The 16,616-nt window shown below is 35.2% G+C and overlaps 1 protein-coding gene and 1 non-coding gene across 2 annotated transcripts; one reads left to right on the top strand and one right to left on the bottom strand.

The window, feature by feature from the left end:
* Window positions 1–1,252: 1,252 nt before the first annotated feature.
* On the top strand, window positions 1,253–4,807 carry LOC145558983 (3-hydroxy-3-methylglutaryl coenzyme A reductase 1-like). The gene is made up of 4 exons (XM_081620366.1): window positions 1,253–2,370; window positions 2,822–3,003; window positions 3,122–3,468; window positions 4,178–4,807. Exons 1-4 carry the CDS (start codon window positions 1,406–1,408, stop codon window positions 4,421–4,423), a joined length of 1,740 nt encoding a protein of 579 aa, XP_081476492.1. The 5' UTR covers window positions 1,253–1,405; the 3' UTR covers window positions 4,424–4,807.
* A 3,527-nt stretch (window positions 4,808–8,334) lies between these two features.
* On the bottom strand, window positions 8,335–8,408 carry TRNAI-UAU (transfer RNA isoleucine (anticodon UAU)). Its single transcript has one exon. It is a non-coding gene; the product is annotated as a tRNA-Ile (tRNA).
* Window positions 8,409–16,616: the final 8,208 nt, after the last annotated feature.

Here is a 16,616-nt window from a genome sequence, read left to right as displayed (position 1 = left end):
ACTCGTATATTATGAGAAGTATGTAGTATGTTTTCAAGGGAAAACACATGTGTATTTGTCAAAAAAAAAAAAAAGAAAGGGAAAACACATGTGTAAATCAAGTTTAATACATTTTTTTATTAAAAGAGATGAAAATAAAAGGAAAATGATAATGGAAATGGAAATGGAAGGAAGAAGCTAATTAAGACAGATGGAACATGTATATGTGTAAGAAGTAGAGAGGAAATGTGCTTTTTCTTCTTTTAAAAGATAATAATACTGAATATATTGTTCATCCCTTGCAAAATGTAATACTTCAATTCATATTATTGTTCATCTTTAAATTAGATGGAGTGGAAGGGAATAGGGACGCGTAATCAATTAATTTACAACATATCACATCAAATCAAATAAAATAAAAATCTCCATCAATAAAAAATTAAAATTGCAACCATTGTACAATTCCTTATCTCATCTTTTATATCGTTGTTTCATACGGTCATACCCATCACTTTTTATCGAATTACACATATGATTAAACGTAGTCATGCATGGTCGCTCATGCATGTAATTAATTGTTAGAATTATTTCAATGTTTAGTTTATTTGCAAATATCAATTTCTTTTAGGTTAAAGTCATCAACAATTAAAGTTATCATTGGTTATACCAGAAAGTATGTAGGTTTAATCGATTAATTAATGCATTTCAACCCTGTCTTCAACACATATACTCCCTCCGTTCCCGAAAGTTCGACTCACTTTGCATTTGCGCGGTCTCCAATGAATATCTTCGGCTAGGTATAAGTAAAAATTATCAAAATTTGACATTTGAAAATTTTATAATAAGTAGAATCTAGTAAGATTTCATATACTAATTCATTTACTACGGTATGTTGTATAGGTCATAGAATGTGGTCAAAAAAATTTTATTTTGACCTTATGAATAGTGAGTCGAACTTTCAGAAACCGGAGTTATATATAAAATTAAAAAAAAATCTCAAAAATGATTTAGTTAAACAAATTTGAATTCACACTACCATAGTACCATGACTATCATCACCATTAATGGACCAATAATTTTTTTTTTTTTTTTTGAAGAATTGATGGACCAATTTAGTTATTATACACACTACTAAGCACGTGCAAAAAATACAACATTAACAATTGGCACAATATTACCACCCTCGAGTCTCACGTGCCACTTCCCCCTTCTCCCTCGTTCTTCCTCCACCCATAAACCCCTATAAATTCTCCCCCTTTTTCTCTGTCTTCCCCCAAACTAAATGACTAAACTCATTTCTCCTTTTTTTTAATTTTCCTTCTTATTTCTAAATCAAAATAAATAAATAAACACCTATATTCTATAACTTCCTCAACCCCCACTTTTCCAATTTTACCCTTTTCTCGCTCCTTTTAATTTCCCGGTGATGGATGTTCGGCGACGACAACCACCACTGCCACCGGCGTCGGCGAATTTGAAACAACTTCGCCGGAAAACTTTCGCCGGAGACGAGTCGCCAAAAGCTTCCGACGCTTTACCTCTTCCTCTTTACATCACTAATGGCGTTTTTCTGACCCTATTTTTTGGGGTTGTTTACTTTCTTCTTCAACGATGGAGGGAGAAGATCAGAAATTCTACACCTCTTCATGTTGTTTCTCTTTCCGAGATTTCTGCTATTGTTGCTTTCTTAGCTTCATTCATTTACCTTCTAGGGTTCTTCGGAATCGATTTTGTTCAATCGTTTATTTCACCCAGATCATCTTATGATGATGATGAGGAAGTAATTGAAGGAGTGAGTAATGAACAGCAGATTCTCAAAGAGGATAAGCGAATTCCTTGCGGAATTCCAATCTCTTTACCTGAGAAAAAATTGGAGGTTCATCAATTACCCAAAACCCTAGATCTTACCCCAGAAGACGAAGAAATTGTTCAATCTGTTGTTAAAGGTTCAACCCCTTCGTATTCATTGGAATCGAAGCTTGGTGATTGTTTCCGAGCTGCGAAGATTAGGAGAGAAGCGCTTCAGAGGACAACAGGACGATCCATTGTAGGGTTGCCATTAGACGGGTTCGATTATGAATCGATTTTAGGACAATGCTGCGAAATGCCGGTTGGATTTATCCAGATTCCGGTGGGAATTGCCGGGCCATTGTTGCTAGATGGGATTGAGTTTTCGGTACCGATGGCGACGACAGAGGGATGCTTGGTTGCGAGTACAAATCGAGGGTGTAAGGCAATTATGATGTCTGGTGGTGCAGCTAGTGTTATATTGAAGGATGGGATGACTAGAGCTCCTGTTGTTAGGTTTGGATCAGCTAGAAGAGCTGCTGACCTTAAGTTCTTTCTTGAAGATCCTGCTAATTTTGAGACCATTTCTCTTGTTTTCAACAAGTAAGTCTTTTCAATTTCAATTTCAATTTGATTTTTGGATTTGATTTTGATTTTGTTTTTGCTTTGTTCATTTTTTTTTTTCTTTGGGTAAATTTTGTTGCTTTTCATCTGATAATGATTGATAGGTTAGCTATCTAGTACTCCGTATTTATTTAGGAAATTCAAACTGTTTTGATGGTAAATTTTGAATAATGTTGACTATGCTGATGTTGATGTTTTTGTGGATTTTCAATTAAATTATGGGAAAATATCTTATTTTTATTTTACTATATCCTTATTTTAAATCCAACCTTAGATTATGGAAGAAAGATTTAAACTTTGTGATTTCCATTTTATGGGATTATTAGCCAATTTTTGGGAATTGGGATCATTAATTTTTTGAATTTTGTATATGATGATCTTTTATTGTAACTTTGGGCTGATATTTGTGTTGTTTGTTGGGTAAAAATAGGTCAAGTAGATTTGCAAGGCTTCAGGAGGTTAAGTGTGCTATTGCTGGAAAGAACTTGTATGTTAGGTTTACTTGTAGAACTGGTGATGCCATGGGAATGAACATGGTGTCCAAAGGTGTTCAGAATGTGTTGGAGTATCTCCAGAGTGATTTCCCTGACATGGATGTTATTGGCATCTCTGGTGAGCTTATAATTTTTTCGCAACGAGTCATTATCGTTTTCGCAACTAGTTAGACTTACAATTGTTTAGGGAACTTTAGTAATAAAACTTAAGTTGAGAACCTTTTGCAAATGTATAGGAAACTATTGCTCAGACAAGAAGCCAGCTGCCGTAAACTGGATTGAAGGAAGAGGAAAATCTGTTGTTTGTGAGGCTGTCATCAAGGAAGACATTGTAAGGAAGGTCCTTAAGACCGATGTAGCTTCCCTTGTAGAGCTTAACATGCTCAAGAATCTTACTGGGTCTGCTGTGGCGGGATCGCTTGGTGGATTCAATGCTCATGCCGCCAACATCGTGTCTGCCATTTACATTGCCACTGGTCAAGATCCGGCACAAAATGTTGAGAGTTCTCAATGTATTACCATGATGGAAGCCGTTAATGGCGGCAAGGATCTACATATCTCTGTTAGCATGCCCTCTATTGAGGTAATTGAACTGCTTCATGAATCCATTTATGTCTGTTTTATGCATATTGTTAAGCTATGTAACGTTATGATATTTCTGGTTGGTTTTCTGCTATTGGTTCTATCTATTACATTTAAAGGATATTCATTAAATGACTTTACACCAAACTCAACTACGGTGGTCCATTGATTTTACACCAATCCAAATTTGAAACTTCAGTCATTTCTAAAGATGTAAAACTCAACGTGTATGAGGTGAAACTATTCATGTGCTTGATTTGTCTAGATGCAAGCCACGCCATTAGTTGAGTTGTATGTTTTGGAGTATCGGTGGAATTCAAGTTTTAGTGCTCATAAAGGACCACCTTTCTTGAAAAGATTTTTTTGTTTGGGGTGGAATTTGAGTGATGGTAGGGCAAACATTCTTTGTAAAAAGTATGAACGTTTGGTTTAGTTGTGGTTAATTTTCGAGTTTGCCAGACTGCATCACATGTGACAATGCCGACTTGCTAGTGCTATCAAAGTTTTGTGTGGCATCTTTGCGGGTCTACACCAAGATTTTCATTGCATGTGTCTATGGGTCCATTAATGTACTGTCGGTTTGGTCCTTCCATTTCAATTTAGTGAACCACGTTTCGATTTTTGTGGTAAAAATTTCTTGGTAATTTGCATCGTTGTTATGTATTTACCTTGGAACTTTCCTGATACTTACCATTTGTTACTGGTATCAGGTTGGAACAGTGGGAGGCGGTACCCAACTAGCTTCTCAATCAGCTTGCCTTAACTTGCTGGGAGTCAAGGGTGCAAACAGGGAGACTGCTGGAGGAAACGCTAGACTGTTGGCCACTGTTGTTGCCGGTTCTGTTCTTGCCGGGGAGCTCTCTTTGATGTCTGCAATTGCTGCCGGGCAACTTGTTAGAAGTCACATGAAATACAATCGATCAAGTAGAGATATGTCTAAAGTTGCCTCTTCCTAAGAAGGTTGCTTTGACATTATCAGAACCTTCAACCTCCTGATCTAGCCGAAAGATCAGTGAGAAAGACCGCATTGAGAGGTCAAAAATGGGAAAGAGAGAAAGAACGGAGGAGAGACCGCGAGTGATCAGCTTTAGCAATAGCTTTAGCAATCCTTGTAATAGATTAGAGATGTTTCCTCTTCTCTCTTTTCTTGCTTCTTGCAGATTTGTGTAAAATGGGGAGAAGGGATGTAAGCTTGTGTTGGGTTTCTTTTTTCTTTCTTTCTTTCTTTTTTTTTTTTTTTCTCGACAGATTACTGCATAGTTCATCATCTTTTATTTGAACTTTTAGTTTGCATGTGTTTCAGAAATAAGAAGAAATGTCTATAATTAATTTAATTACTACTCTATTTTTGTTATCTGTATATTCTTCCTTTCCTGCTATTCATTAAAGGCAGGGAAAATTCTGATTCAAATAGTAATAAACATTCATTCTCAACTCTGTTCTGGTCTATTCTACATTATTACTATTGGACTCTTAATTTTAAAAGTATTTATTAATTTCATTCAAATTATTTCTTTTAGAATATAACAAGAAATTATTATGAATATATATTTGAACGAAATAATATCAGTAATACTTGTATTACGTATCTTATTGTATGGTTCAAATTCAAAGCGATTTTCATTAATTGGTGAGCAATTATTAAAAAGGTTAATAATTCACTTTCACTACTAGACGTGCTGATATAAAAGTGTCAAACATATGTATTGACTATTGATATAATCTAACAAGACTATTTTAAAAGTGAGCACCAATAAATTACGACTTTACGAGAATATATAGAAAGGCATATGCCAGTGTTTTTAAACTTTTTTTTCCCGACTTTAAGTTTATCATGAGTTGTATAATTAGACAGAGAGACTTTAAATACGATTTTACGAGACTACGAATTCCAAAATAGTGATAGCATGGTGCACAAGCACAACTACTACTATTCATATTCTACAATCATTACAAATTGTATATCAATGCTAATAGTGATGTTTTTGTTACTTAATTGGAAAACAATCTTAAGGCTTCAACTCTTGGCTGTTACTTAGCTGGGGGAGTGGGTGTGATAGCATGAATCAAAAGTTTCAATAAAAAAACAAGGAAGAAATCAATAAAGTTTTGCTAATCACGTTACATTTATAGCAGGGATTCTCTGGCTAGAAGTTGTCATATTAGTGAGCTTAATCACAATAATTAGTTTTTTGTCCAGGGTGTCCCTAATGTGGGCCTAAATGTGATTATTTATACTAATTTTACGCTAATCTTGATCTATAATTATCATTGGATGGCGAAAGAAAGGCATACACTTAGTGGGGTGGAATCATTCATATGGAAGAGGCTAGATCCATCTATGAGTTTTTATTTATTTTTTACAAAAATTATTACAGAGTATTATTCTATTGGAGCTCCAAACTTAGTAGGTTACTACTTATATCATTTATCTAATGTGATACTAATTATACCATTACAAAGGTTATTAGGAACTAACTACTCGGTAAGTACTTTTTTATGGTAATAATAGTTTTAAAACTTAATAAGGTGGAATCATTCATAACCAAAGCTACAATTATTTTATATAGAAAACTATTTACGCAATTGGCCCTCATTTTGTGTCACTTTGATTACAATTTTGTTCAACTATGTAGTTTAATTGTATATTGCAGACGTGAATTGAATAATATGTCAATATGTTTAACTAGACTATAGTCCCATGAGGACGAGGCCATGATTGGGCAAACAAAAACCTAAATATATTAAAGAGAGAGGGTAATACATGCTTCATTTTGACTTAGTTTATTACACTAATTAATATATACATAAATAAAATAAATAAAATAATAATAAAAAAGATGTCAAAATTTCAAACTATCAACTTCAGTTATAAATATGATCGATTATGATGTATAAATAAACTCGTGTCTATATTGAGAAACATGCATGTGCAATTATAATGAGCTAACAACTCTTTAACATGAACTCTTTCATTGATTAGGGATTATTAATTAGGGACGAAAGAAGACTTTATTTCTTCTTCTTTGAAGTGAAGGAACAAAAGAAGTAAACCATGTGTTTTATGAATGAATGGATACTATCATTGACTTGAGAACTAAAGAAGGTACCCAATTTAACTACTCCATTATTAAGTCAATTATTGCCCAAACTCTTGTGAAGGATCTTGCTTATTCGCAATACGCAAGATAGTACCAATTCTGAAAAAGGCCCATTAGTGTTCATCAATGCCAATGAAAACGGCAATTAATTTTTTGACAACTGATATTAAACTAACTTAATTACGTATGCTCTTTTAGTCTCTACTATCTTTAAATTAGCGTGGTAAATAGGTAATCACACACAATTTGTGAGTAAAACGATTAGTACGAGTATTTTATAACTATATAAAGAAGTTACAATTTTGGGAAAATTCTTTAGTTTGTGTATACATTATATACGACAGCTAAAAAAAAAATGTAAATTTATCGTATGATGTTTTTAAGTTTTAGCAAAACACGTAAAAGTCATAGTCAATTATCTCGAAGATGACAAATATAGGCATTTTATTAGAGGAAATTACCCCTAAAATTATGGAGTATAGTAAGGAAAATTGTGCGAGTGTGACACTATTGTTATCCTTTTTCAGCGACCACCATGCAAATTCTTCTCGCATAAAATAAGCCAAGACGAAAACACAATTTACACTAACCAATTCTACAACAAAAAACAATACGAAGGGCCTGTTCATATTTACTGAACTGAGCTGAACTGAACTGGTTGGAACTGAACTGAACTGAACTGAACTGATTGGAGCTGAACTGAACTGAACTGATTGGAGCTGAACTGAACTGAACTAAACTGAAATGAATATTTTATGAGAGAGGGAAATTCAGAGTTGAACTGAACTGAACTGAACTGATTGGAGCTGAACTGAACTGATTGGAGCTGAACTGAACTGAACTGATTGGAGCTGAACTGAACTGAACTAAACTGAAAATAAGTAAATATAAACATACCCGAATTATCAATTTTTATACGACCATGTATGTTGTGTGTCCGAATAGTCATGTGTTACATCATGGGTCATTTGCTCCCAAAATGCATAAATATCATGTGTTTAGTTTATTCATGTGTTACATCATGGGCTTTTTTTGGTCCCAAAATATCATGTGTTACATCATGGGCTTTTCCACTTAATTCACAAGGAATTCTAAAGTTGTACGAGCTAGGAAGACTACAATAGTACGGAGTAAGGTGTATCGTAGTATATCCTAGGTGCATGTCCAAAAATTTTAAAGGAACAAACTTTGAGCACCTTATGGCTAGCGTTTATGACGGAATTAGTCAATCCTCGTATTTATATTGTTTGGCAAGTTATGACAGTTGTACCACCTCTCCCCGGTATAGTTATTGTGTAGTTTAATAAAGAGAGCTAAGCTCTCTTGTTGTTTATCTCTGTAATCTCGAGTCTGTTAAGAGCTAGTCTTCTTCTTTGGCCGTTGTAAAATAAAAAAATTAATAATAATAACAATAAAAAATAAAAAAAAATAAAAAAAGGGTAGTGTATCTTAAAAACCAATTGAATATAGCCATATAGGTATGATATAAAATTATTAGGAAAGATCTAAGACTATAAACTAAATGTTAGGTATTGCACATGAAAGGTCGTTAAAATAGAAAAAGGATTTTAAGAGGGGCAAGGATGCATAAGAAAATTTTAAGAAAATAGACCAATAATGAATTATATTTGTTTGTTTCAAACATATAACACACATCACTCATCTACTAAAAAATTTCTGAGTTGTGTACAACGTCCTTTCAAAGGTTTATTTTGATGCTTCAATTAGAATGATAAATATTTTTTTTAAAAATTCAAATAAAATTATAGTCCCGGCGGGGCTCGAACCCGCGACCTTCGGCTCATAAGACCAACGCTCTAACCAACTGAGCTACGGGACTTCTTGTTGTGTAATTAAGTAAAGTAATTATATTTAAATAATATTGTTATCAGCTTTGTTATAATGGGCTATAAAAGGAAGACTTTATGCGCAAGCCCAAGCAGATTCCCAAGGTACAAAACCAAGTCTGGCAAAACCCCTGCAAAAGTGCAAAGCCCATCATATGTTTTCTCGCCTTTTTCTCTCTCCTACACCAACCATACCGTACTGTTTCACCAGAATTATAGCCATTTTTACGGAGTTTATGTTTTGTTCCGATTATACTGCATTGTGTTAATTGCAACTTTTCCATAAAATACAATTATTAAGGTATACAATTATACCAGTATAACTCAATTCAATAAATATTGCAAGTTTTGCAATTATAATTAGATGGAGCAACCTAGTAAAATATTAAAAAGTTTCTCCGAACAAAATATATGACACTTCTATTACGGTGTATGTACATTATTTTATAAATGTACAATAAGAAATTTCTTGCTTTTAATGTAGGACGTTGAACTTTTAATCTTTACTCCCCCCGTCCCTAGAAAGAGGTGTGTAATTTAGGGACGGAGGGAGTAACAATTAGGTTTTATTTAGTTATCAGGACTACAAGATAATTTCAATTTCAAAATTATTTCACAATTGGAGCCATACCTCTAAGTTGTAAAGTATTTTAATTTTTTCCTTCCAAATGTACAATAACTATTAACTAATGCTTGTCACAATATATTTGAAGGTCAGATTTTAACTTTTTGGCTAATAGAGTTTTAAACACGAGTTGGCGAGTTGCATAAAATGCTAACTATTATAATATGAAAGTTGTTTATTGAGTTGCAATACCAACGGATTTTAATATATTTATCATTAAAAAAACAATTATTACGACGCACCAAATCAAAAATCCCTATTCACCTCACAAAAGAAACCCAAGATCATACAATAACACCCTCACTTGTGAGTATTGCAAAAAGCTAAGTATACAACTCGATCAAAAAGCTTCAACAATACGGAGTCTAATCCAGGTAACACATTTTTGGTAGTTTTCTTCTTTAGCTTAGAAATAACTAAAGAAAATTGCCAATTTAGGACAAACGACCCTTTAAAAAGTGTAGTGGGAATATTAGATGTTCGTTTAAAGAGACAAAGGTCGTTTTATACTTTTATGAACATGCAGTTAAGTTTTCCTTGATGACCGTGTTATTTTTACAGCCTTTGATAAAATAAAATTAGATATTCGATGCTCCATTTTTACCCATTTTATGTTGTTGGATACTCCACAATGGAGCCTCCACTAACCACATATTCTTGCTTCCATTTTTTGGGACAATCTTGTTCTTGCTGTTTTATTTTTCCTATAGTTCCAATGTTTTCTTTTAACTCATTTTGACTGATGTATTTTACCACTGTTTTTTCTCTCTTTTTGTGTTATTAATGTTTTTAGAAATTCGGATTAAGCTATTTAGAGAATCGTCCTTACATTTTGGTAATCACCTAATTCATTGAGCAAACTGCTAGCTAAGTATACGAAACAAGAATTTTCATGCGATCCTACCATACTACGAGTAACGAAGTATATTTTTGAAGACGTCAGATTATTTGCTTAATTATATATTTATATACATCACCAAAAAAAAAAAGCGTTAAATGTAGAATGCATTCAGATGTATGTGATATTCATTAAACCAAACAACGAAATCCATCAACATATGATACAAATGCATCATGCATGAGCAGTCGTCGGGTGAACAATAGTAAATCGTACTTGTACTAAATTTGAAGCCTAAATTTACTTGTACTTTCAAACCCTAAATAATTAACTTGTACTTTCGAAGCCTTAATACTTGTGCTTTGTTGAAGCCTTAATTGAGGACAACACAATCATTTTTGGACTACTTGTGCACCAATTAAATCTATGATAAATGATATGCCTTAATGGATTAGATTAATTAATCTACAAATGCTATAACTAATGATATATTATATGGTCAATTTTCTCTTAGCGTAAGGCCACTAGCATGATGCGTCTAATTAATTGCATATTCACTTGATTAAGTTACCTAATCAAACTAATGCTCATAATAGGTTAAGAACTAAGAACCTTTTGTCATCTTATCTTATTTTACTTGTTACCTTTCTCTAAGGTGTTCAATTCCACCTGCCTACCTTACACACAATATATATGAATTAGTTTATTGAGTTCGTGTAATCTTGAATTGTGGTTGGAAATAATTAAATTTATGTCGTAGATAAGGAGAATTAATTAGAGGCTATCACTTTCTATATATATAATATAACTAATATGATTGGCCTCTTTAGGCCATGTTTGGTGGTAGCGTTTGAAGTAGTGGGTAGTTTTTTGACTAGTCAAAACACTCATAGAAAAAATTTAAGAGTGTTTGACAAGGTAACGATTTTAGTAGTTATTAACAATAGAGGTAGCGTTTAGGTAACTATTCTCAAACGTTAAATATAGTAGCGTTTAGAAATAGCAGGTAGCGTTTGTCAAATTTTTATTACTTTTAAATCAATATTTACATGAATTTTGATAAATTTTTGTATTGCAACCGCTACTATTGCCAAACACTCATACTATCAACCGTTACTTTGACAGCTAACCCTGACTACTAATTGTCCGCTACTCGCTACCTTAACAGTTACCCGCTACTTGACTGCTAAAAGTTACCCGCTACCGCTACTTTTGCCAAACAGGACCTTACTTTATATATGTATGTGTTGGTTCATTTCACTATTAAATTTGGAATCCTACTTAATTTTTGTACTCCCGGTAAGTTTTTTTCATTACAATTAGCAAGTAGTATGAATATTTTTGGAGTAGAATAATAATTTCACGTTATGTTGTCAATCTATTGATTTTACTTTCTCACACTTCCTATAAATTTTATTTCTCACGAGTTTTAGTGTCAACTGAACAAATACACTTAACACTGTAATAATGTAAAAATAATACAGTACGATCATTAGTATAATTATTGTCAAGTGATAACACACAAAAAGGGTTTAACCAATCACTACAAGTAGTGAATGTAAGCCATCCTTAACTTGACATTAACGTAATTAAATAATTGAACAATTGGCTCACAATATTATTATGAAATTATATATTATTCTAGCGAATATTTTAAGTATATATGTGACAAAAGAGCTAAATCATGGTCACCTTTTTGGTGGCTCAAGAAAGGACACTTGTAATTTTGATTGGACATCATGTGACTTCCTTCTCGGCTTTCTGAGTTATGCATCTCCACTGTTATGATACAATTTCACCCATTTTGGCTTTCTTCGTACGTCCAAGAGAGGGATAGTTTAAGTGATTAGAAACGTAGAGCTTTTTCTCCCGGTTTTTGAAGATATTAGAATTGATTCTCACTCCTTTCTTATTTATCCTATAAGAGTAAGGAGTATATGTTCAAATGTTCAATGTTTTGGTAAAATTCAAGCTTCTTTTGTTTGAAATTAGTTATCACATTACAACATTGCTGTTGTAATTTCGCTATTATTAAATTGTCCCGTACAATGTTGTAGATATTATATAGAAGTATATTCCTACAAACATATACTTTGTCATACTAATATGAGCGAGCTATTAAGATAATTTTTGTTAATTATGGTAAATATTGAGCGAGCCAGTGGGTTTCCCGCTGCCAGTCCCAAGCCTGGATAAAGGAGGAGGGTTACGGTAGGCCAGTGACAGCCAGTATAAAACTTCGTCACATCCCATGACATGAGCCAAACAGATATTTTCGTGGGGGCGTTCCCTACTCAGCGACGCGCTGCACTTCCTAGACCCGGGTGTAGTGATAAGTATGCAAGGGTTGCTAGGTCGTCGCCCAGAAGCGACGCGCCACATTGCCCGAGTGTGGTGTCAAATGAGCAAGGGCGTGCCATTGGGGCGTTCCCTACTGAGCGACGCGCTGCACTTCCCAGACCCGGGTGCAGTGATAAGTATGTAAGGGTTGCTAGGTCGTCGCCCAGAAGCGACGCGCCATATTGCCCAATTGTGGTGTCAAATAATCAAGGGCTTGGAGTTGGGATCAGGAGGGAGCGTGGGAGAAAAGAATTTAGTTTGCGGATTGGTTCTTGGAATGTGGGGTCTCTTACGGGAAAATCAGCAGAATTGGTAGAAGTAATGAAAAGACGACGCGTGAACATCATGTGCCTCCAAGAGACAAGATGGACAGGAGAAGGAGCTCGAGGCTTGGTTTTGGGGTATAAGGTATGGTATGTTGGGCAAGAAACGAGCCACAGAACAAGGAATGGTGGAGCTAGGAACGGGGTTGGTGTGGTTCTCGATGAGAGGTTGGCAAAAGAGGTGATCGAGGTCTATCGGAAGAACGATAGGTTGATAAGGCTGAAGTTGCTATGTGGCAAGGAGATTGTGAATGTTATCAGTGCTTATGCTCCCCAAGTGGGTTTAGATGCAGAAGAGAAACGACAATTTTGGGAGGACCTAGACGAGGTGGTGCAGGGTGTCCACCACTCAGAGAAGTTATATATTGGAGGGGATCTAAATGGGCACGTTGGGGCGAGCCGAGATGGCTATGAGAGTGTCCATGGAGGCTTTGGGTATGGGCAGAGGGACGCCGGTGGTGAAGCTATTATGGATTTTGCCCAATCATATGATTTAATTTTGGCTAATACTTGGTTTAAGAAGAGGGATTCACACTTGATAACTTTTCGGAATGGAGCAAATGCAACTCAAATAGACTTCCTGCTCACAAGGAGCATAGATAGACAAAGTTGCATAAACTGTAAGGTTATCCCAGGGGAGAGTGTGGTCACCCAACACCGGCTATTGGTAATGACTATTCGTCTGAAAGAGAAGGCGAAGAAAAAAGTTAGACAAGAAGAACCAAGGATAAGATGGTGGACCCTAAGGGATGCAAAAGCTAAGGTTTTTACAGAAAAGGTAATTGAAGAAGCGGATTGGGATGGAGAGGTGGATCCGGACATGACTTGGTTACGAATGAAGAACTGTTTCCTAAGAGTGGCCAAAGAGGTCTTAGGGGAAGTAAGGGGAAGAACTTCGGTACAGAGAGATACTTCGTGGTGGAATGAAGAGGTGAAAGCAGTAATTAAGCAAAAAAGGGAATGCTATCAAGCCTTAGGAAAATGTAGGAGTGATGAAACCTTTGCAGCGTATAAGGAGGCTAAGAGCAAGGCAAAGGCAGCTGTTCGCCAAGCAAAAGAAAAGGCATATCAGGAGGTTTATGAAAAGCTTGATTCCAAGGAGGGAGAAAGGATCATTTATAAGATGGCAAAGAGAAGACAAGAGGCAAGGAAGGATATTGGCATGGTGAAGTGTGTCAAAGATAAGAACCAAATGGTCCTAGTGCAAGAGGAGGGCATCAAGGACAGGTGGAAGGGGTACTTCGATGAATTATTTAATGGAAGTAATGGAGTTGTGATAGGAGATACCTCTATGAGTGATGAAGAAATCAACATGGAGTATGTGCGAAGGATTAGGAGAGTAGAGGTGGAGATTGCACTGAGGAAGATGAAACCTAAGAAGGCGGTTGGCCCTGATGGGGTACCGATAGAGGTGTGGAGGTGTTTGGGTAAGATTGGTATTGATTGGTTAACAAACCTTTTCAACAAGATATGGACGGCTACAAGGATCCCACAAGATTGGAGGAAGAGCACCTTGGTCCCGGTTTATAAAAACAAAGGAGACGCTCAAGATTGTTCTAACTATCGAGGAATTAAGCTTATGAGCCATACTATGAAGTTGTGGGAAAGGGTGATTGAACAAAGGTTGAGGGCATGCACAAGCATTTCAGATAACCAATTTGGTTTTATGCCTGGGAGATCTACTATGGAGGCAATCCATTTGATAAGACAAATGATGGAGTTTTATAGGGTAAAGAAGAAAGATCTTCATATGGTCTTTATTGATTTAGAGAAGGCATATGACAAGGTGCCAAGAGAGATACTTTGGTGGGCAATGTTGAAGAAAGGTATCCCACGAAGGTATGTAGACCTAGTTAAGGATATGTATCGGGATGTGTCAACAAATGTGAGGACATGCGGAGGGTTGACAAAAGATTTCCCTATTACAATCGGATTGCATCAAGGGTCTGCATTAAGCCCTTTTCTTTTTGCAACGGTTCTAGATGAATTAACTAGACCAATTCAAGATGAGGTTCCATGGTGTATGCTGTTCGCAGATGATATCGTTTTGGTGGATGAGACTAAGGATGGGGTTAATGTCAAGTTGGAGCAATGGAGGCAAAGGTTGGAATCTAGAGGGTTTAAGCTAAGTCGGAGTAAGACTGAATATTTGGTATGTCGTTTTGGCACTCAGAGGGGGACACGCAATGAAGTGGTGAGTTTGGATGGAAAGGATTTGACCATGAGTGAATGTTTTAAGTACCTAGGGTCGATCATCCAGAAGAATGGTGACATTGATCAAGACGTGACCCACAGGATTAAGTCAGGGTGGCTTAAATGGAGAGCGGCCACGGGAGTGTTATGCGACCGCAGCATTCCCTTAAAGTTGAAGGGAAAATTCTACAGGACTGCCATACGACCAGTGTTGCTCTATGGTACAGAATGTTGGGCTTCTAAGAAAGAGCATATTAAAAAGATGGAGGTTACGGAAATGCGCATGTTAAGGTGGATGTGTGGAAACACTTTAAGAGATAGAATCAGAAATGAGGTTATTCGCAAGAAAGTAGGTGTGGCGGGCATTGTAGATAAACTAAGGGAAAATCGTCTGCGTTGGTTTGGACATGTAAGACGGAGACCCGAGGGTGCACCGGTGCGAAGAGTGGAAGAGTGGGACCATGGAGGGATTAAACGAGGAAGAGGGAGACCAAAGATGACTTGGTTGGAAGGAGTGAGGAAGGATATGAAGTGCATGGATTTACGTGAGGATGAAGTTTTGGATCGTAAGGGATGGAGGAGAAAGATTTATGTTGATGACTACACGGAATAATCAAATTTGGTTCATGTTAGCCGACCCCACTTTTGGGATTAAGGCTTTGATTGATTGATTGATTGATTGATTGATTGGTAAATATTGATATAAGTTTGATACAAAAACTTCTTTTAAAGTAAAATAAAATCTAGTTCCATTATTGTTCATCTAGCCCCATCCAGTTAAGCTAAGAAATTTTTGTGAAGGAATGAATCTGTTGATAGAGTGGTGCGTGTCAATGTGTCATGATGAACATCAAATATTATACGGAGTACGATTCAATTCCAAGCAGCTTAAAATACTAGTCCCCAAACGCAAGAAGAAAAGCATAAGTTAAAGGTATGATTAAATTAATAGAGTAAAATATATATATAGAGTACATATTTAAATTGTGTAATTTTAACCTTACTATTAAGTGGGGAATAAATACAAAAGAATGTGATATTGTGGTCAATAGAGGAGACACTTGTAACTTAAGGGAGAAAAGCAAAGTACCATTGTATAAAATATAAATACATTTTAAGAAGCAAGTTGAGTCATTGTCCTCAATATTAAAGGGGCCAAATTTTGTATTTTTAACCTCATCCAAGTTAATCACTTTGTTCACTCTAATATTTCTTTGAAGTAAAATAGAGCAAGGTTGTTTGAGTTCAATAATTAATTAAAATAATTAACTAGATATCCGTTTGTCAAAAAAAAAAAAAAAAAAAAAAAAAAAAATGGAGATCCGGCCCTGAATGGCCTCGGTGAAAGGTCCTCCTTTGGTTGTGGAATTACCGGTACTTACGAAGTAATTAAAAACTTCATACTTAACTAAAGTTGACGCCGAATTATAATTAATTTGTTCATTTAATCATATATATAATACTTTGTACTTCACAATTCATAAACATATGTATACAAGCTCACAATATATTGCACAGTAACATGAAAATCTAAAAAATTTAATGTTTGACTTCATAAACTCCAATATTGACTTGCACAACTTAGAATACCCCAAAAACTCTGCCATTTTCCTTGTATCTATTCCCTTCTTTTCTCATTTCTCCGAAAATAATTAACGCAAATTGAATTTAATACGGAGTACATATTTACGCCCTTATTTTTACCAGTCTTTTATATCTTAAAAAAATTCTATGAGTTTAATTTATTCGAAAAAATTAACGGTGCATGATTCTAGGAACTATGATGAGTATGATCACAATATAGATTATCAAAAAAAAAAAAAAAAAAAAAAATGATCACAATATGGAGGCCATGTGCTTAGATAAAAATAAATTCTTTAAG

The sequence above is a fragment of the Chenopodium album genome, chromosome 9 (assembly GCF_948465745.1).
Source record: "Chenopodium album chromosome 9, dcCheAlbu1.1, whole genome shotgun sequence".
Taxonomy (NCBI): Eukaryota; Viridiplantae; Streptophyta; class Magnoliopsida; order Caryophyllales; family Amaranthaceae; genus Chenopodium; species Chenopodium album.
The sequence above is the reverse complement of the archived record's forward strand: the minus strand, read 5'-3'. Positions and strand labels throughout refer to the sequence as shown.